The 22,778-nt window shown below is 37.0% G+C and overlaps 1 protein-coding gene across 6 annotated transcripts in view; it reads left to right on the plus strand.

Moving 5' to 3' along the window:
* Nucleotides 1-22,778, plus strand: part of ADGRV1 (adhesion G protein-coupled receptor V1) — a 593,238-nt gene that overhangs the window by 216,789 nt on the left and 353,671 nt on the right. For all 6 annotated transcript variants that reach the window (XM_054488480.2, XM_063664978.1, XM_063664980.1 and 3 more), the window contains 9 exons: nucleotides 8,147-8,264; nucleotides 10,400-10,523; nucleotides 11,850-11,988; nucleotides 12,371-12,553; nucleotides 12,812-13,044; nucleotides 15,354-15,502; nucleotides 17,061-17,262; nucleotides 17,774-17,993; nucleotides 21,983-22,222. In XM_054488480.2, the coding sequence (XP_054344455.1) occupies nucleotides 8,147-8,264; nucleotides 10,400-10,523; nucleotides 11,850-11,988; nucleotides 12,371-12,553; nucleotides 12,812-13,044; nucleotides 15,354-15,502; nucleotides 17,061-17,262; nucleotides 17,774-17,993; nucleotides 21,983-22,222 (1,608 nt within the window). The remainder of the gene's footprint in view (nucleotides 1-8,146; nucleotides 8,265-10,399; nucleotides 10,524-11,849; nucleotides 11,989-12,370; nucleotides 12,554-12,811; nucleotides 13,045-15,353; nucleotides 15,503-17,060; nucleotides 17,263-17,773; nucleotides 17,994-21,982; nucleotides 22,223-22,778) is intronic.

Consider the following 22,778-nt stretch of genomic DNA (forward strand, 5'->3'; position numbering starts at 1 on the left):
TGTTTATTTATTTATTTATTTTTTGAGACAGAGTCTCACTCTGTCGCCCAGGCTGGAGTGCAGTGGCGCGATCTCTGCTCACTGCAAGCTCCGCCTCCCGGGTTTACACCATTCTCCTGCCTCAGCCTCCCGAGTAGCTGGGACTACAGGCACCCACCACCACGCCCGGCTAATTTTTTGTATTTTTCAGTGAGACAGGGTTTCACTGTGTTAGCCAGGATGGTCTCGATCTCCTGACCTTGTGATCCGCCCGCCTTGGCCTTCCAAAGTGCTGGGATTACAGGCGTGAGCCACTGTGCCTGATCTATAGTCAAATTTTTAAATTCAGATTCTGCCCCCGTTTTACCATCAAAACTACCCTTCTCTCACAGTTTTCCTCTCCTGATTGAAGGCAAAGCCAATCAACCACGCTGGATGTCTGGGTGTCATCCCCAGCTGCACCCTTTCTGTAATCGTTACATGTATTTGATTACCAAGTCTAGTCAGTTTTCCCTTTAAGTGTGCAGAATTATTCTGACTGTGCAGAACTTCTATACTGACTCAAAATACTGATTGTGTAACATAACAAGACAATGTCAAACTTACAAAAACTTGTAGTTTTTAACATCCATGTACACTTTGAAAAAAAATTAAGAAAGTATTTCAGCCAATCAAAAAACTGAAACACAATAAGTAGCTTGAGAATAGCAAGCATATTACAGTCCATCTGTATGTGTCTCAGCCTCCCACAGTGATAAGAAGTGAAGGTGCAAGGTCCTATCTACTTTGAAGGAGGAACATAATCTTTTGGCCCATGGAGTTGGTTTCTGTAACTTGTAAGAATGACTCCCTTTTTCAAAGTTTGGTCGGACATTACAGATCTGTTTCTTTATGTCTTCATCAGCATGAGCCTGAGAACCTTGGCTGGAGTATCAACCAACCCACTGTAGGATGTGATTTTTCTGGTTGCCTGTGTGCACTCAGTTTCTTCCTCCTCTTTCCCTTCTTTGGCTAGTTTTAATAATCAAAAGAAGGTGGGGAAGCAGCATATGGGGCCCAGTTAAGCTGAGCACAGAGTTTTTTTTAATGAATAATCCCAACCTAACCACAGGACAGTGGTATTTACCAATCAACTCCTAAGTCTTTTTCTGGAAGGGAGGATGGGGAGGTGGAAGAGACAATCTGATTATAAGATATACATGGAAATACAAAATGCCAAGAATAGCCAGCAACTCACAAAGAAGAATGTGGAGGGTGGCCCTACTTAGCCAATGTGTCAGATAATACACAGTTAAAGTAAATAAGGCAGTGTGGTATTTTCTCTGGGATGAACAAACAGTCCAGAGAGAAGAAAAAAGTCCAGATTTGTCAGTCTTTTTATAGTTTTTGCTTTTAGAATCATGTTCGATTCTAAACAGCTTTCTTAATTTAATGCCTAAACAGCTTTCTTAAATTAATAAAGATGAAACCAGAGTACAATTAGTTAAAAAAACAAAAATACCAGTAAAACCTGATTCATAAATTAAACAAACTTAGAAAATAAGAATTGACAAGAAGGAAATAATTATTAAAAGAGAGAAAATATTGAAAATTGTAAGAGACTATATAAATGTAGACAAATTTTAAAAACCTATGTGAAATTGGCTCTAGCAGATATACAGCAGATATAGAAAGTCTAAACCTATGCACTTTTGAAAATGAATAGAGAATAAACATTAAAAACATTAAAAGCTCTGTAGGTGGTTTTCCAAAGGAATTCCACCAAATATGTTTACACGGTCCATGTCTTACTTTCTTTTTTTTCAGTCTAGTGACTCTTCTTCGGAGCCTTCAACATGAGATAGCACAGAAACAAATACCTTTCTTCCCTTCAGTATTGCAGTATGTGATTAAGGAAGTCATCAGTGATGCCCCCTGGCAGTCTATTTGCCATGCACATGCTCTGCCATCATTCTTGAGGTGTGATTACCCTGATGGTATTAAATCTCAAGGAAGATGTTGCAGGAATATCATCTATTTACTTCTCAGCTTCTGACACATGATGACTCATGAAACATCTAGGTTGTGTGCTCTAGCCATGATCTGAAAACCTCTCACCTGAGAGCATTTAGAATTTAGAAATTAGTTTCAAATGTCTATAAAGATTTTCGTCAGTAATAAGAAGCAATAATTTCCCAGTTACCAGATTCTTACTGCTAGATACACTTCCCAGGTGATTAAAAAGGTTTTCTTGTTTTCAGCGTAAAATCTACACTAAAATGGCAAATAGTCTGATCTTTTCTTCCAGCGAATAAGTTCATCCATTTTTAGAGTACTGCATTAGGAGGGATGGGGTTGTTTCTAGATTCCACTCTCTCCATCTACTTGTTTGGTCATCAGCCTGGTACATTTCATGTACAACTGTGTAATGGGTCCGTTGTTTTTGTATGTCTAGTTCTGAATATATACAAACATCTATGTCTCCCACAGGTTCTAATTTGGTTTTGAGGATGTCTTTCATCATCTCTCAGTTCTAGTCATGGCTAGTGCTATCCACTCCATCAATAATGCCCAGGTGGAAATCGTCCTCATAGCAACTTAGTATTCACACTGGCAATAAGGAAACCTAGTCTGCAGAAGCTGTTATACCTGCGGTACATCCCAGGTTGTACCAATGCTTACTGTATAATAGTTTCCTGGACTTTCTCAAAATGTAACCGTGACTGTGGAGTCACCATTGCCCATCTTACAGGGAAATTCTCACAATAATTCTGTTCAGTCCTACCTTGGTAACAGGGCAAAGTCCTTCTTTCCTATTTCTACTTTATGCAGGACAACTAAGCTCCATACTTTGTTTATAGAAACATGCAACTCTCCGGAACTGATGAATCGTCTATAGGTGATAAGTCAGGGGGAAATTGCACTTTACCTTCCTTGGGGAGAAAATTATGAGGTGGAGATTCGTGTCCAGAGGCTTTTTAGGAAGTGCTCTTGAGGTCAACACCTGTGTAAGTGAAAGAAGCAGGGTTGGGCAGGGATGAAGGCAAACCATGAGGCAGTTGAAACTGACGCTACAGTATACTACAATTTGTTTTGAAAAGGGACTGACCCTTCAGAGCTGTCTGAGTTAGAATGATGGTGAGTTTTATAATCTTCTGTTGAGCAGTCATTGTGTATAGACCATGCCAGGAAGAGCAATTGACCATGTGAGAAGGGGTTGTCTTCAGATGAGGTAATTTGCAAAGGAGCCTGACAGATGAGAGTTGTCTGCTGGGAACACTTTCAGCAGACAGGGTAATGAGTCCTTCCCAGAAGGGGAATCTTAGTGAACATCAGAGCATCCACCACTGAGATGCAGGGTAGGGCCATGTTCAAGAGAAGTTTGTTCTGAAAAGCTCTGCCTCTGTTTCCCTTGGTCTTTTATGATATACCTTATTTTTTCACTGCCCACTTTGACTCTTTGCCTTCTACCCATTCCTGCTTCCTTCCTGCCCCATCCACTGTTGTTGGTCCCAAGAGTACTCCCTATTATGTCTTTCCTCTCTTGTCTTTCTCTTAGCAGAGTAACTTCTAGAAACTTTGTTAAGTATCACTGTAGGCTGGTAAAAATAAAATGGTCCTGGGAAGATAAGAGGAAAGAAATATACAGAGAACAACTACGCCAATACTGTGAGAGAGAATCATGATGCGTATCATTTTTATCTCTACCTTTTCCTCTGCATTCTAAAACAACTTGAATTTGTCCTATGCATCACTGATTAAATTTTCTGCAGTTTGAATTGTGCATTTTATTGTTTCTCATGAACATTGTAGTTTTGCAATTGCATTTTTTCCTTGAGATTTTTATTATTAAATAGTATTATTTTAATCTCTTCATTCAAGCTTTTGTTTCTTCATAGTTGCTTATTGTTATTTTTACAATATATGCATTTAAAAAATTTTGTAAGGGCTTCTAGGAAAATATGTGCTCCCTGCCTGAGACCTCATTAGATGTACTTATGAAAAATCTGTAATTCTGGGATGCAGTGCATCACTCCCATTCCTTTTACTCTCTACATATTATGAATTGGAAACCCAGAATTGATATAAAGATGAAAGAGCTGATAACAATGGGAACACTAAAGCTCTGAGGTAGGTGGCAGCCAGTTATTCTTGGTTAGTGTAGTCTCTGTGGCCTGGAGTTCAAAGAAGTCAGGAAATGGGTCTTACCCCCAGTATTAGTTTGTTCTCACACTGCTAATAAAGACATACTCAAGACTGGGTAATTTATAAAGGAAAGGAGGTTTAATGGACTCACAGTTCCACATGGCTGGAGAGGCCTCACAATTATGGCAGAAGATGAAGGAGGAGCAAAGGCATGTCTTACATGGCCGCAGGTAAGAGAGCGTGTGTAGGGGAACGGCCCTTTATAAAGCCATCAAATCTTGTGAGACTTATTCATTATCATGAGAACACGACTGGAAAAAACCCACCCCCATGATTCAATACCTCCCGCCAGGTCCCTCCCATGACATGAGGGGATTATGGGAGCTACAATTCAAGATGAGATTTGGGTGGGGACACAGCCAAACCTTAACACCCCCTTTGTGGTACTTCCTGTTATTTAGGTTCATGGCGTGGAATGTGTTTCCTCTAGTCTACTCCAAACTGATTCCTTCCTTAGTGAAATTGTACCTATATTTTAGAAACATTTTAATCTTTAGTTTCTTTCTTTCTGTTAGTCTTGGCCCTTTATGGTGTCTACATGTGCATTTGAAGAAGGCACAACTCATGCAACGAGTCTCTGCCAGTTTAACTCAGAAGTCTCTTTCCTCCATCTTTGTTTTAATTTGCTGTAAAAATATATGTGCTCACGGAAAACAAACAAACAAAAAAAAAAAACAAAAAAACCTCAGTCAGTACAGAAGGATGTAGAAAAATAAGTAAAATTCCCCTGACTCCTTCTGAATCTTGTATTCCTACTTCCCAGAGGTAACCGCTATTGACAGTTTTTTATATACCCTTTGAAAAATTTTTATGCGTATTCAAATATGTGTCTTATTCTTACACAAATGGAATTTTACACTGCAATCTGTTCAGTAACTTGCTCTTTTTACTTTATAATCTATCTTAAACATTTATTTTTCATGCTAGCTAAAATCCGTTGCACTAAAAAAATTGGTTACATATTTTTCATTGCATAGATTCCCCTTAGTATTTGATACTATTGACATTTCTTCATGAGCACTGTTTTACTGTGGTGTTTATAGTTCTCTTACATTTTTTATATCTTTCTGGGATTCACATTTCTTATTTAGTATTTAGTTCTGTCTAGTTCTCCTTTCCCAAATGTTTATATACTTTTGCAGACTTCTATCACCCATATTTGTATTATTTTCCTCTCCTTTACTATCTTCATAATCTTGGTTCTTTTGAAATATGGGAAGTAGCCACTGAAAAGTAAAAAGAAACTAACCAATTTACAGACATTTAGAAAGTGTTTTATACAACAACTGTAATTTAGAAACATTTTAATGAAATAGCAGGTTGCTACCTCAACTTAATATCTACATCATAGGATAAAAATTAAAGGCTTTAAATTTTTAAAATTCAACACCTTTTCTACATCATAGGATGAAGAATTAAAGATTTTAAATTTTTTAAAAACAGGAAAAATTTATATTTCTATTTTCCTGAGATAGCCTATATGTAGTACCATTTCTCAAACTGTTGCTCTGCACTGCTATTCAGCAGAATAGAAATAATTGTTCTGAATTTTAAAGAAAAAAAGGGATTCCAGGTTCACATGGACTTGGGAAAACCTTGATTGAGCTAAGTAGGCTCTTTCTATGCAGGATTATTTTTAGACACTTTAATATACTGAAGTCCATTTTGAATCTCTAATAGAAATATTCTGAATTTATTCACCTGTGAAACTTCCCCATCACCTTTTTATTCCAGAACATTTATTACTATCTTTCATAACCATTGGCTGGGATTTTCCACCTGTAATCACCCTTTTCCCTCTCTTACTGGTTGTAGATTTCTTTGAGAAATGAAGAGCATATGATATGAAGAGCTGCCTTACATATATATACAGTAGATAAGGTGGAAGGCAATATAAACATATAAAATATAGTTGATTCTCATGATTCACAGTAGCCAATCCTTATCATTCACAATCCCCTACTTGTGAATTTCCCTACTCACTAAGGTGTATTTGCAACCTCCAAAGTCGATACTTCTGGTGTTTTCATGGTCATTCAGGCACATACAGAAAGTGTTGGAGAATTTGATTCACCTGATTAGTGCATTTCCAGCCGAGGTTGAACAAGCCAACACCTTGACTTTTTGTTTCAGCTCTCATGTTGTAAACAAATGTTCTTTTTCCAGTCCATTTATTATCACTTTTTAAAATTTTTGTGCTTTCTGTTGGTGAGTTTTCTGTTTAAATTTGCCGCCAAGTATAGTGCTGAAATATGGCGTTCCTAAGCACAAGAAGGCTGTGATGTACCCTAAGGAGAAAATATGTAAGTTAGATAAACCTTATTCAGGTGTGAGTCATAGTGCTTATTAAACATGAGAAATGTATTTGAATGATTCTAAGTTTTTGCCAATATGTACATGTCTGCAAGTTACCACAAGAGTGCTCAATATTGATTTTGGGGTTACAAAGTTGGATGAGTAGACAAATGTGCAAATAAGGAATCCAAGAATAGAGGAACCAACTGTATATAAAATCAGTAGCACCTTGGAGAAATTACTGTACATATAAAGAAGTATGTAAAGATGTTTATGGCAATATTATTTGTAATAGTAAATAGCCGTTGTCAGATAAATCTTGCAAATAGTATAAAGGCAAACAATGGAATCCCCATAGCAATGAAAATAATACATCGAGTCTGAGAGCGGTGGCTCATGCCTGTAATCCCAGCATTTTGGGAGGCCAGAGCCTGGTGGATCATTTGAGGACAGGAGTTTGAGACCAGCCTGGCCAACATGGCAAACCCCTGTCTCTACTAAAAACACAGAAATTAGCCGAGCATGGTAACACACACCTGTAATCCTAGCTATTCGGGAGACTGAGGCAGGAGAATAGTTTGAACCTGGGAGGCAGAGGTTGCAGTGAGCCGAGATCGTACCACGGCACTCCAGCCTGGGTGACAGAGTGAGACCCTGTCTCAAAAAAAAAAACAAAAAAAACATTGAATCTACATAAGAAAACATGGGTAACCTCAACAGTGTGCATTGAAGGAAAAATTAAGGAGACACAGTGCATTTTAGAGTGAATAATATGATGGGAAGAGTTTTGAAAAGGGAGATCGAACTGGGCTAATAAATGGGTCAAAAAGAATAAATTATAATAAAAGACCATTTGTTGTCCAGTAGACACAATGCTGTTGACAGGAGTAGGACCAATTCAAACTATGCACCTGAGATCCGAGAAAAAAATAAGAAAAAATAAAATCATTAACATTCTTATGAGTTACAGTAACGAGAAACAATGTACTATGAGAAAGAAGTATAAAATACCTAGGAATAGATTCAGCAAGAAACAAGTGGAACTGATATGAGTAAAGATAAAAACAAAATCTTAAAGGTGAAGGTAAAAGAAAACTGAAACATGCATATAAAAGACCAAGTTCCTAGATAGAAAAACTACATATTCTTATGAATTAGGCCCTTTACTGCTACCTTTAGATATTTTTGTTAACTAGAAAGTGCCATTACTAATTTAACAGCAGCAAAATATACCATGAGTTGGATATCCAGTGTTGATGAACAACGGCTGGCATCTCGGGCTGTGGTTGCCCTGTACTACAACTGTGATCTAACGTGGTTCACACTTTGTTTTCTCCTTTGAATGGAGCTGTTTCTTATAAATATAAAGTCTGTGACCTTTGTCAGTTTACATCATTGTGTGATCATTTGGCTTTCTTTAAAAATTGGATTTTCAACGGTTAACATTTTTCAGTAAATTTAGGGGTTGTATTCTTTTCCCATTTTCCCCATAAAGAACCTAAGTGGAATTTGTATTCAGAACTGATTTTTGTGGAGTAATTCTTTCTAGCTGCAACTCATAATTCTAGTGACTAAAAAGACACCCTTAAAAATGATTATGGACATAAACATTATTCTGCTAATGACAACATTCAAACTTTGGCTTTGGTCAGTCTGGAAAATGCACTGTTTCTGTCATTGGATGTAGACTGAGTCCCAGAAGACCATTGTGTTGCACACACTTCAAGACACAGTGTTGGAGGAGGACAGGCGTTTCACCATTCAGCTGATATCAGTTGATGAGGTAGAAATATCTCCAGTAAAAGGTAAGAGAAATTCACATTTTTGGAAATTAAAAAGTAAATTCTCTGAAAAAATGTAATAAAAATAACCCATAGTTACAACAATTGACAGTGTTAGGTTTCATAATTCCTAAAACAAAGATACCGTTTTCCACATGTATTAAAGGTTAAGAATTTTTTAAATTAAAATTATAATACCCAATCTTGGTAAGGTCATAGGTCAAAGATTTCATACTGCTTAGCTGTGTAATTTTTTTTAATGAAGATGTTGATTGTAGCAGTGTTTATAAAATGTAAAATAAAATATGTCAGCTTCCTAAATGGTCCAACAGTAGGAGACTAGTTAAATGTGTCAGAATACTATGCAGCCATTCAACGTGACATAACAGGAAAAACTCTTAATTACATTAAAAATTAAGAACACATAATTACATGGATAATTGTCACGTTAAGAAAACAGGTTTTACGACAACATGCTAAATGTAATCTGTTTTGTCATGTGCATGTCTTACATGAGGTTGGAATTGTTTATTTGAAATGTTAATAGTGGTTTTTGATTACCTATATTTTCTAAACATATTTACAATTATCGCACTTTACCTTTGTAATAAAACATTATTTTTAAATGTGTCATATTATGTTTAGCATTATAGCCTGTGTACGTCTGTTTTCATCTGAAAGTAGTTACTCAAATATTTTGACACTTCAGAAACAGGCATTTTAAATCTCATTTGCCTCCAGTTGATATGATGATTTGTTTTTTGGATCCATAGAGAAAAGAGTAATGATTCTAAAATGGTTTTATTGTGCTATAAACAATAATAACCAACCATAAAAAACTGGTTCAGAAACTTTTAGCACGAAAATTTGGTGATTAATACATTTCTTTTTTGCCATCAAGAGCTCCATCCTGTGTGACGAAAAGCAGATTTAATGTCCAAGGAAATTTTTAGAGTTGTAGAGTATCTATCACTGTATATACTTAGGGTAGTTATAATTTCTGCATTTTCGTTTAGGATATTTTCCAACAAGGGAATCACATCACTGCACCATATTCTTTTATAAGTCTTTAGTTAGCTCTAGTTAACTCTTTCATAAGTCTTTAGTTATCTACATCATGTTAAAATGACAGATGTCACATAGGCTAATTAAACATAGAAGAATATATGATTGGATCAGGATAAATCATTTACCATATTAAAAAAATTTTTTTGAGGCAGGGTCTTGCTCTCTCACCCAGGCTGGAGTGCAGTGGTGTGATCACAGATTACTGTAGCCTTGAATTCCCAGGCTCAAACAAACCTCCCACCTCAGCCTCCTGAGTAGCTAGGACTACAGGCATGTGCCACTATGCCCAGTTAATTTATTTTTGTGTTTGCAGGGATGGAGTCTCCCTATGTTGCCCAGGCTGGTCTTGAACTCCTGGGCTCATGGGATCCTCCCACCTCAGCCTCCCAAAGTGTTGGGATTACAGGTGTGATCCACTGCACCTAATTCTTAATATCTTTCTGTCTGACTGTGACACTTGCTGTGACAAGCCACTCTTGATTCCATTAATCCATTGCCAAAGAAAGTGAGAGTATAGTGATCTAGCTCTATGTGTCATGCACCCCTAATATGTGTTTCTGGAAACAATTTTCTTTAAGTTTCTGCTAAGTTATATGGATACTCAAATACTTGATATAGTTTTCTATTTCCATCTTAATAGAAATATTTGACACAGGTTTATAAATGCTTACAGTAAAATGATAGAGTCAGAAAATTAAAAATGAAAAAGTGCCCCCAAGAAGTCTTGCTTTTGCCACATAGCCAGTTGACATAGCTATGTAGTCAATTGCAGTGAGCTGCAAAATGGTTACTGTAGAAGCAAATTAATGCCAATGGTAGAGGAGCCCTTGCTTTTCATGAGAGTGATAGGGAAATTACTGCCAATTTTTTTCATTAAAATGTAATCTTGGGCAAGCGATTTGCCTCCATGTCTTCAAGACCTCAATGTGCTCCAGTGTCATAGGTAAAATGAGGATATTAATACCTTACTGATATGAGAGTCATGAGAATGAACTAGATTCCTGTGTGTAAAGTGCTTAGAAAGTTTCCAGGCATACACTGAGTGCTTATGTGCATCTGCTACAAAGTGGTCTATATCATCTTGAATTTAGGTAGTGCATCAATAATTATTCGGGGTGATAAGCGAGCATCAGGAGAAGTTGGGATAGCTCCGTCATCTAGGCATATCCTCATTGGGGAACCCTCAGCAAAATATAATGGTACCGCTATTATCAGGTAAGGACTTCATGATTTTTCTTTGCCTATGTGGGGGTTACGAAGTTTTATTTAAATAACTAGTCTTAAATTTATCATTCTCAATACATACATAGTCTTCAGGCATTAACATCCTGTATACTGTTAACATCCTGTGGAGAGGAGAACAAATTTTGGGCAGAAATTGAAATAATATCCTGACCTATCTTGATGTTAGATCATGAAAAGGTTTCTAACTCTTGAGTGATTTGCACAAATTACATCAAGGAAAGCACATGGAGTTGAGATCAGAAAATCTATGCTTTCACCTCTGTTCTGTTACTAAACATGTGATATAAGGGAGTTACTTCATCTCTGCAAGCTTGTGTGTCTTAGCTACAAAATCATTCCTTAGAACATCATCAGGGCCAAACATTTTGCTTTCAAGTGTTCTAAAATCAGAGTCTGTATTAGTCTGTTCTCACACTGCTGTAAAGAACTGCTTGAGACTGAACAATTTATGAAGAAAAGAGGTTTAATTGGTTCAAGGTTCTGCAGGCTGTACAGGAAGCATGGCTGGGGAGGCCTCAGGAAACTTAAAATCATGGCAGAAGGCGAAAGGAGAGCCGGCATGTCCTACCTGGCTGGAGCAAGTGGAAGGGGTGGAGAGGTGCTACATACTTTTCAACAACCAGATCTTGTGAGAACTCTATCAGGAAAACAGCAAGGGGAAAGTCCGTCCCCATGATTCAGTCACCTCCCACCAGGCCCCACCTCCAACACTTGAGGTCACACTTCAACATGAGATTTATGTGGGGACACAGAGCCAAACCATATCAGGGCCTATTATATAACTAAATTAGTATGATCATAGGCAAGTTTGTTTCTCATAAATTTTTTTATGGGAGATGGGAAGCAACTATCAATGGCATAGCTGGGTTTGACTTTATACTTTATCCTCATGGTAGTTATCCAGAAGTAAGACTATCCCTTCCCATCAGCATGCCCTTGTATGAAGGGTTTTCCAGTCTTTAGAGAACTTAGACTTTTCATATTTTATGCCTTGCATGTTAAGTGAAAAGCCTATAAATTTAATACTTCTTTTTATTTCTTTAAACCTTCTGCTTTTAGTAACCAGTTTTTGCCTGTATTCCTGTCAAGATAGATTTACACTAGCTTAATACTTTGGGTGTTACTATCTTGGAACTTTAAGACTTTCTTTGGTTTATAGTTGGTAAATGAGGTTATTTAAAAGAAAACTGTTATTGAAATGGATGGAAATTGATTACTGTTAAAAGACAGAGAAAATGTTTAAGAAAAGTACCTTCAGTTGAAATGTATTGGATATACATTTGTTTATTGTTGTAGCCTTGTTCGTGGCCCAGGGATTTTGGGGGAGGTCACAGTGTTCTGGAGGATATTCCCTCCTTCCGTGGGGGAATTTGCTGAAACATCAGGAAAACTGACAATGCGAGATGAACAGTCTGCAGTCATTGTAGTAATACAGGTATCAATATTAGCTGGTTTCTGTTATGCCCTTTACTCTGTGTGCTGGTGTGTGCGCATGTGTGAGCATATGTGTATGTGTGGGTGTGTTTGTGTGTGTGTGGTTAGAAGTGGGGGATGGGGAGAAGGTAAATATTACAGCATTTGTGGTTGTTGGCGTGCATGTGTGTGTGTGTGTGGTGCGTGTGTGTAGGGTTGACAATGGAGATTGGGGAGAAGGTTAATATAACAGCATTTGTTATTGTGGAGGTGCCTGTGTGTGGGGTTAAGAGTGGGAATGAGGAGGAGATTAATATTACAAAATCTGTTGTTATTATTTAGAGGTTAGGAGTTTTTCTTGAAATTCCACAGATTCTACTGTCGGTGACTCTTTCTTTCTCTAGGCTTTGAACGATGACATTCCTGAGGAAAAAAGCTTCTATGAGTTTCAGCTCACTGCAATCAGTGAGGGAGGTGTTCTGAGTGAATCTAGCAGCACTGCCAACATCACGATGGTGGCCAGCGACTCTCCCTATGGCCGATTTGCCTTTTCACATGAGCAACTTCGAGTGTCAGAAGCACAGAGGGTATAGCATGAAATGCTTAAGATTTTAATATCATTTTTATTTTTAGATATTAAAATGTTTTCTTGTTTCTATTCCAAAGTTTTCACAAACTGATTAATTTGCTCCAAACATCATTATTTTAGTATATAATGTATATAATTTTATAACCTTATATGTAACTGTAACACAATCCTGTCTGTAAATAGAACCTTTAGTTACAGACAGTATTGTCTGGTAGATTAAACATCCAAATCAAATAAGAAAATGCTTTTTGCATAGGTTAACATCACGATCATCCGTTCTGGTGGAGATTTTGGCCACGTGCGACTCTGGTACGAGACGACGAGCGGGACAGCGGAAGCGGGCTTGGATTTTGTTCCTGCAGCAGGGGAACTCCTCTTTGAAGCAGGGGAGATGAGGAAAAGTCTGCATGTTGAAATCCTTGATGATGACTATCCTGAAGGCCCAGAGGAATTTTCTCTAACAATTACAAAGGTGGAACTCCAGGGAAGGTAAAGGAGAAAGGCAATTAGGAAAAAGAAAGCAAAGAGCAGAGAAAGAGAGAAAGTTCTATTGTGTAGATATTAATACTGAGCTCTAAAGCAGTTCTTTCCCTACTCTTTCTCAGATTTGTGTGACATTAGAACAGGACATAGAAGGGAAATTATGACAATGACTGGGTTTTTTTTTTAAATTTTCTTAAATATAACTTCCCTCTGAAAATTGAAAGTATGTGTTTCTATTGTGTGGACTCACTCTGGGTAGCCAGGAAGTTGAATATGATAAGGGCTTCTAATTGGTGAAGAAACAGCCTAACAGCTGTCTAAATCACAGGTCAGCTGGTGTGGCTGAATTTGCTTCTTTTGATTTCCATACTTGTGAAAGGGCTGAAGGGAGGGATTTCTTTCATTGGTGCATCTGAAGTCTGTATTGTCTTCTCTGTGGGTGAATAACATAGATGCTTGCCCCATAGTTTTAAAGTGGGGAAAAATTTGAGTGAAAGCTAGTTGGCCATGAATGTGCACCATGTTTTCAAGGAAGATAATGAATTAACCATAATGAGTCTCTTTCATTCCCTGATTTAGTGGGGCAGATTTGATGAGGTGGAAAAACATCTTTAGCATGTTTAAGTACTCACAGGTTCTGCAGCTCACAGGTTGAGAGAGACCTACCAGCACCTCTGCCCAGATAGCAGATAGGTGGGCCCTTCAACTAGAATAATGCCTGCATTTATAAGAATCATAAAGACATTTTTCTTGTGCATGAAAATATTTTTGCATTTGTAATGTGAATATCATGCTTTAAAAACTTTTTAAAATTAAAATATGTCACTCAGTGACTTAAGTGTATATCATCCCATCTGGGAAAAAAAATATATTGTGGGCTTACATACCCTTCAAATTTTAGATTTCCCAAAAATGCTTCTGTGCCTGGCAATGAGAGCGAACTTGTACTCCTAGTAAATATAGTAAAAAGTTTGAGCTGATCACTGACTATTTTAATTAAATTAATGCAATTTGGTAAAAGTAGCTCATTTAGTGTGAGATCATATTTGTATTATTGACCAGCTAGAGCTTGAGGATTTTGTCTTCTTTGCTACTGTTTTTTTAAAAAGAAGTTTCTATGTAAGTTTAATTCTGGGGAAACAAGTTTTTCCTTCCAGATAAATTTCTAGATTTTCTTTGGTCTCAGAAGGTAAGTAGTACAATTAGCTAATCTACAGCCCATCTCAGACTACTGGTGACAGTTACTCTTATCATTTAATATTCCAAACCTCAATTTTCTAATTTTGCCTTTTATAAAATTCACCAGATTTCAGCCTTTCAACACTAGGTAGGGTATAAATACCAGGATAGAATTTGGGAATTGAAGGAAGGACTAAAATGGTTTATTGGCATTTTTTAGTATGAGGAATTAAAGTCATATTTTAAAGCCCTGGAAGTTGAAGCTTTGTTTGATGGGAATAATATTAATCTAAAAAAAAGACTTCTTTTGCAGAAGTATCATTACAGAAGTAAACTACCATCTGTATTAAGGATAGAGGAATTATGACTGGTTTCGATAGAAATTGAAATACTTTTCTTTCTTTTTTATTTTTCTTTCTTTCCCTTTTTCTTTCTTTCCAAAGTCTTGTTGTGTCACCCGGGACAGAGTGCAGTGGCACAATCATAGCTCACTGCAACTTTGAATGCCTGGACTAAAGGGATCCTCTCACCTCAGACTTCTAAGTAGCTGTGACTGCAGGCATGTGCCATCATGTCTGACTAATTTTTTAAAATTAGTTTTTAGTAGAGACAAGGTCTCACTAAGTTGTGCAGGTTGGTATTGAGAGATTTTTTTTTGAATCTTGATGATTTAGTTTGAAATTTAATTAGTGTCATGACACTCACTATTTCTTTAAACAAATCATCTTAACCTAACACTGTAAATCTCAATGCCGCCTGCTTACTTACCTATCTCTGAGTGCACTAGGTCTATTGCTGCATATGCATTCAGCCGTGATTCCCAAAGGTTCATTTTACGACAGCATCTTTCTGATTTCCTCACAGTTTATTATCTTCCCATTGCCCAAGTTTAGTAACTTTATATTAGTTTTGGCTTCATACAGGCACCAATCATTGGGAGCAACACAGAAATCTGTTTCAAAACATCATTTCAGGAAAAAGAGAATATTTTAGTGTTGAGGATCTTTAAAAGTATTGCAGTACTTTATAGAACTAAGTTGTAGGAGCAAAGAGGACCTTTTAATTCATGCTATGCAATTATGTATTTTTTGTTGTTGTTGTATTTTATTTTATTTTGATTTGTACGACTTTGGAAGACGGTATGATTTTACCATTCAAGAAAATGGACTTCAGATAGATCAACCTCCTGAAATAGGAAACATCTCCATTGTTCGAATCATAATAATGAAAAATGATAACGCAGAAGGCATCATTGAATTTGACCCAAAGTATACTGCCTTCGAAGGTAGGTTCAGTTAGCTAGCTTGTAAGTAAGTTTACTACCACTTTCCAAATTACATTAGTTTGAATTTCCATGTGTAAATTGTTTTAGTTTGGTTTAGTTTAGTTTGGTGTGTGTGTGTTTGTGTTTACACATATACACTTTTATATTTACTTACTTATTTGAAATACATTTTCAGTTACCTTTGGGTAGTCTTGAACCTTGCTGTGAATGGCAATGTTAGGAACAAGTCTATCTAGAAAAACTATGTTTAACATTAGGATTATTAAAATGTTTGTGTTTCAAACATTTTAATGAAAGCCTTTGTAATTTGTGCATATTTAATTTCCTATGTGACTAGAAATCAGTGAATATTCACTTCCTAATGAATAATCATCTTTGAAATGAATATTTTACTGGCCTAGAGATGCAGGTAGTATCTGGATCCTTGATCTTGCTTTCTCGAAACAGTCCCCAGTAGCAGCTTGCCTAATATTGCCAATTCTTTCCTCTTGTAGAAGCGGAATATAGAATATATGGTTACAGTCCTTCCCACGTAGGAAGAGATGGCTGCCTTTCTAGGAAATGATTTTATTCAAAGGCAGAATATGAATATGACTTTAAAAATAAATATCTTACTGCTGCATTTAACCTGATTGGCTTCATTGCCTCTATCAAAATTCTTTGGTTATCTAGCCATTTTTAAAGTTCATAAAAAATTGCTTTAGGAGTTGGTTGATAATGACTTTATGGGTAAGTTATGGAATACATCACTATTTTGTGAACTTCAATCTATACCTGGTAAAAATCATATTACATTTTTGCATCAAGAAATAAATGAGACTTAGAATTTTTTCAGTTCATTGTTTTCTGTTAAATTCATTATCTTTGGGGAATTTTGGTCAGTGCATATTTATATTTATAATGTACATTGAGTATTATTTAGCCATAGCTAATGTGAGCCCTATTAAATTATATTTTAATATGCAGAATTTAGCACAGCTTAAGAAATATATTTTTGAAAATAACGTTTAAGTTGAAATCAAACATTGAAGACACATTTTCAGATTCACAAGTAGATTTCATAGGAACTGAAAATGTAATCAAATTGTACTTATATCTGGACTTTAAAAAAATTCATATGAAATACACATCATAAACCTCATTTATTTATATTACCATATTTATATTTCAATTGAATGTGTGGGAGCAATCCAGAGTGGTTTCCTATGAGCACAAACAACTTAAATGTTTTTTTGTGTCCATCTAACGTCTTAGAAAGCAAGGATCATTTGTTTGTATGTAGTACACAGAGGGAGAATGCCAATGCTACTGATTAAATATATTATTTAAATGCTAATTGTACCATTTCTGTAACTTTCAACATCTGATAAACTATGTTCCTCCTAAAAAATAAGTCATGAGGTTTTCACTAATCCCCTTTTAAAATGATAAAAGAAGTATGAAAACATAGAGTGCTTACTTTGTGCCATTATGTTTAATTGCCAGGTTTAATTTGGCTGAATCTTGTAAGTTAGTTGCTCTGTCTGGCTTACCAGTTAATTCCAAGTTCCCATTACAGTGGAGGAAGATGTTGGGCTAATCATGATCCCAGTGGTGAGGCTACATGGAACTTACGGCTATGTGACAGCTGATTTCATCTCTCAGAGCTCCTCTGCCAGTCCTGGAGGTGTTGATTACATTTTGCATGGCAGTACAGTCACCTTTCAGCATGGGCAAAACTTAAGTTTTATAAATATCTCCATCATTGATGACAATGAAAGGTTGGTATATAGAAAATAATGTGAGCACATATAAGACATAAGTATTGTGTTCAAACTCTTACATATGTTTTGCACTGAGAATAGAACTTTAGATAATATGTGTCCATTGGGAAACAACAGGTGAAATACTTTTGGGGTACTAGGGGTAGGGAAAGAGGGGCTAGGAGACGATGTGGTTGCATATGTCACTTCATTTCAAATAAAGGAAATAATATTTTCTGTTTCTCTAGACGTAAATAATCTAATCAGAATGTGGAAACATCCTTAATTCACTTTCTTTATGCATTAAGCAATTAAAAAGAGGGCAGGAAAGTCCCTACAACTGCCCTAGGTCATATAATATTGATGTTAATCATTCATTCTTTTAGCTAAGCACCCACTTCTTACCACTTGATGTGTGACTACTGTGCCTTGAATATGTATGACCAATTTGGAAAATGACTGGTTATTGGGATTTTACAAGCACTTTAATATGTTTAGACTCACAGAATTGCTCCTTCTTGCCATGCAGTGAATTTGAGGAGCCCATTGAAATTCTACTCACTGGAGCTACTGGAGGAGCGGTCCTTGGGCGCCACCTAGTGAGCAGAATCATAATAGCTAAGAGTGACTCTCCCTTTGGAGTTATAAGGTTTCTCAATCAAAGCAAAATTTCTATTCCTAATCCCAATTCCACAATGATTTTATCACTGGTGCTGGAGCGGACTGGAGGACTCTTGGGAGAGATTCAGGTAGATTTATTTTCCCCATGACTTTAAATATAATTTTTGCTAGACTGAGTATGGTAGTGTGTTTTCTCATTCCCCAAGTATATTTATTTCTTTATTCACAATCAATCAATATTTATTAATTATCTTGTATGTGTACAGCAGCTTTTGAGCCAGATTAAGTACATAAAAATGAATAAGGCATACATCTGTCCTCAGGGAACCTTGAGGGCTTGTTAGAAGTGAAGTGAATGATTCTGATAAAATTCATTAATTGAACAAGTATTTGTTGAGTGCTTTCTGTGTGTCACACCCTGTTCTAGGTACTGAGAATATACTGAGGAACTAGATAGACCTCATCTCCGTTCTTATAGAGTTTTCATTTTATTAAGCAGAGTTGAGCAATAAACAACTAAAAATAAATTGATCTGATAACAGTAAGGGCTCTACTTGTAAAATTGGGAGACACAATTGCGAGTGCTGTTGGTGAGGATGTAATATTTCAGCTGAAAGATGCATTATGAGAAAGAGGTTAGAAGGATGAGCATTTGGGCAGAAGGAATAATAGATTCTGCAGAGGCATAAGCTGGCATGTTTCAGGCATGGAGGGGTTCATGTGATCGAGGCCTGGAGTTAAGGGGATAGCAGCACAGGATAGACCAGAGGGCCCAATAGATGTTCGATCACACAGAACCTCCTAAGCCAGGTTAAAGATTTCCATTGCTCAACGAAATAAAAGAGGACACAAACAAATGGAAGAACATTCCATGCTCATGGATAGGAAGAATCAATATAGTGAAAATGGCCATACTGCCCAAGGTAATTTATAGATTCAATGCCATCCCCAACAAGCTACCAATGACTTTCTTCAAGGAATTGGAAAAAACTACTTTAAACTTCATATGGAACCAAAAAAGATCCCACATTGCCAAGACAATCCTAAGCAAAAAGAACAAAGCTGGAGGCATCATGCTACCTGACTTCAAACTATACTACAAGGCTATAGTAACCAAAACAGCATGGTACTGGTACCAAAACAGATAAATAAACCAATGGAACAGAACGGAGGCCTCAGAAATAACACCATACATCTACAACAAACCTGACAAAAACAAGAAATGGGGAAAGGATTCCCTATTTAATAAATGGTGTTGGGAAAACTGGCTAGCCATACGTAGAAAGCTGAAACTGGATCCGTTCCTTACACCTTATACAAAAATTAATTCAAGATGGATTAAAGACTTAAATGTTAGACCTAAAACCATAAAAACCCTAGGAGAAAACCTAGCCAATACCATTCAGGACATAGGCATGGGCAAAGACTTCATGTCTAAAACACCAAAAGCAATGGCAACAAAAGCCAAAATTGACAAATGGGATCTAATTAAACTAAAGAGCTTCTGCAAGGCAAAAGAGACTACCATCAGAGTGAACAGGCAACCTACAGAATGGGGGAAAATTTTTACAATCTACCCATCTGACAGAGGGCTAATATCCAGAATCTACAAAGAACTCAAACAAATTTACAAGAGAAAAACAACCCCATCAAAAAGTGGGCAAAGGATATGAACAAGACATTTCTCAAAAGAAGACATTTATGCAGCCAACAGACACCTGAAAAAATGCCATCATCACTGGTCATCAGAGAAATGCAAATCAAAACCACAGTGAGATACCATCTCACTCCAGTTAGAATGGCGATCATTAAAAAGTCAGGAAACAACAGATGCTGGAGAGGATGTGGAGAAATAGGAACGCTTTTACACTGTTGGTAGGAGTGTAAATGAGTTCAACCATTATGGAAGACAGTGTGGCAATTCCTCAAGGATCTAGAACTAGAAATACCATTTGACTCAGCCATCCCATTACTGGGGATATACCCAAAGGATTATAAGTCATGCTGCTATAAAGACACATGCACATGTATTTTTATTGCGGCACTGTTCACAGTAACAAAAACTTGGAACCAACCCAAATGTCCATCAATGATAGACTGGATTAAGAAAATGTGGCACATATACACCATGGAATAGTATGCAGCCATAAAAAGGATGAGTTCATGTCCTTGGCAGGGACATGGATGAAGCTGGAAATCATCATTCTCAGCAAACTAACACAAGGATGGAAAACCAAGCACTGCATTTTCTCACTTATAGGTGGGAATTGAACAATGAAAACACTTGGACACAGGGCAGGGAACATCACACACTGGGGCCTGTCGGGGGGTGGGGGGCTAGGGGAGAGATAACGTTAGGAGAAATACCTATTGTAAATGACGAGTTAATGGGTGCAGCAAACCAACATGGCACATGTATACCTATGTATCAAACCTGCACGTCGTGCACATGTACCCTTGAACTTAAAGTATAATAATAAAAAAAAGATTTCATTCCAAGTGCAAATAGGATGCCATTAGAAAATCGTAAGCCAGAGAACAATGTCACCAGATTGTCTTTTAAAGCAGCTCATTTAAGTCTACTGCAAGGAAAATGGATTCAAGAAGCTGGTGGGGCAGCATAGGAGCAGGAAGGATGGCCAGGAGGCTATTTATTTCCCTCTACTGTCCAAGTCAAAGCTGATGGTGGCTCAGACAAGGTGGTGGAAATAAAGATGGCGAGAAGTGGGTATACATTGATATTTGGAAGAAAAATTCATTGGGCTGGAAGTAGAGGCTGAGGGAAAGACGGGAATCAAGGATAACTCCTTGAATTTAAGTTTGAGCAGCTGGATAATTTGTAGGGTTGTTTACTAAGATGCAGAAGCTCAAGGAGAAATTAAGAGTTCTGTTTTGGGCATGTTCTTCTGAGATACTACTGACATCCCAGGGGAGGGTGGTCACATAGGCAGGGCAGCATGCGAGTGAGTGTTGTGGGGTGGTCAGGGCTGCAGACGCAGGTCTGGAAGGTGTTGACACATGGGGAGGTGTTTGAACACGTGGGGCCTAAGGGGTATATCTGGAAACGGGAAGGATATGGTGCTGAGTCCTGAGCTTCCACCATTTAGAAATCAGAGGAAGGAGAGCCAGCAGAGAAGCTTGAGAAGTAAAGGAGGAGGAAAACTAGGAAAGCAGGTGGCACATAAGTATCACATAAGCCAAGACGACAGGACATGGTGTTTCCAGAAGGAAATAGTCAGCTGGAGGGCTGCTGATGAAAGATCAAGAAGCAAAAACAAGTGCCCAGCGTTCTTTCTTTGTAGATTGTGTGGGAGGCATACCATTTCAAATCAGAGAAATGTAGAAAACTTTGTTTCTTATAACAATGTATGAAGATTTCTGTATCTTTTACACTAGGAATGTAAGTAGATTTAGCATTTTTGCATGGTCTACAGCAGAGTTTTTCCATGGTTTTGTTGTCTTATTTATATAGGTTTTGATTGGCACAGCCTGTGCACACAGCAGGACAGTATTGTACTTATATATTTTTAGAATGTTTATATTTCTCTAATACGTATTTTAATGTAAATTTTTATGTTTTTATTCTGTGACAAATTATTCATGAATACTATAGGTATGTAGTTTATATTTGCAAATACCTTTTTTTTTTTTTTTTGAGATGGAGTTTCGCTCTTTGTTGCCTAGGCTGGAGTGCAGTGGCGTGATCTTGGCTCACTGCAACCTCCGCCTCCCAGGTTCAAGCAGTTCTCCTGTTTCAGCCCCGAGTAGCTGAGATTACAGGTGCCTGCCACCACACCTGGCTAATTTTAGTAATTTTAGTAGAGACAGGGTTTCACCATGTTGGCCAGGTTGGTCTCAAACTCCTGATGTCAGGTGATCTGCCTGCCTCGGCCTCCCAAAGTGTTGGGATCACAGGCGTGAGCCACCACACCTAGCTGCAAATATCATTATTTTTAACAACAAAAAACAAGTTTATGAAACAGGAATTTGATGGAATTATCCTAGAATAATTTTCCTATATGTGTATATATTTTCTTAATACTAGATACCCTGAAATAATTGTTTGCTTAAAAGTGATCTCTATTAAATAAATACCAAAACCAAAAACATCCTGCAGGTGAACTGGGAGACAGTAGGACCCAACTCTCAAGAAGCCTTACTGCCACAGAATAGAGACATTGCAGACCCAGTGAGCGGCTTCTTCTATTTTGGAGAAGGAGAAGGCGGAGTGAGAACCATAATTCTGACAATCTATCCTCATGAAGAAATTGAAGTTGAAGAGACATTCATTATTAAACTTCATCTTGTGAAAGGAGAAGCTAAATTAGACTCCAGAGCTAAAGATGTTACATTAACCGTATGTATGACTTTATTTTTCTCACAAAATGTGGATTTAATGGATTTATCAGAAAATACATTTACATTAGTTGAAACTCTATAAGCTTGTGATAAATTGGAAATTATAAAACCAAATAAAATCATAATAATTCTGAAGGGTCAAACTTTTTGGTTTTCATGTCAGCTCATTGCATAGCCTGATTATTGGTAATATTTTTTAAAAAACATTTTAATATATGATACTTATTTTACAAGCTTGGAGAAAATTTGGTGTTTTTGGACTATTTGGCAGTTTTAGAGCAGAGGTATTTGTTATAGCATACCAAACATTGGATATCTTTGTCTTCAGAGAATGTAAAAATTATTAACTAGTTATATTCCAGATAGTTTGAAGGAAAAAATGGTACTTGTTTAGTTAAGGCAAAAAGTGCTGGGACCAAGACTACTGAAAATAATGCAGAGGGATGCCCCATTTTTTTAAAGTTTGTAAAATACTCTTATTTGAGACCTATATCAGTCAGAGTTTTCCAGAGAAGCAAAACCAATAGGACAGACATGCACACACACACACACAC

The sequence above is a fragment of the Pongo pygmaeus genome, chromosome 4, assembly GCF_028885625.2.
Source record: "Pongo pygmaeus isolate AG05252 chromosome 4, NHGRI_mPonPyg2-v2.0_pri, whole genome shotgun sequence".
Taxonomy (NCBI): Eukaryota; Metazoa; Chordata; class Mammalia; order Primates; family Hominidae; genus Pongo; species Pongo pygmaeus.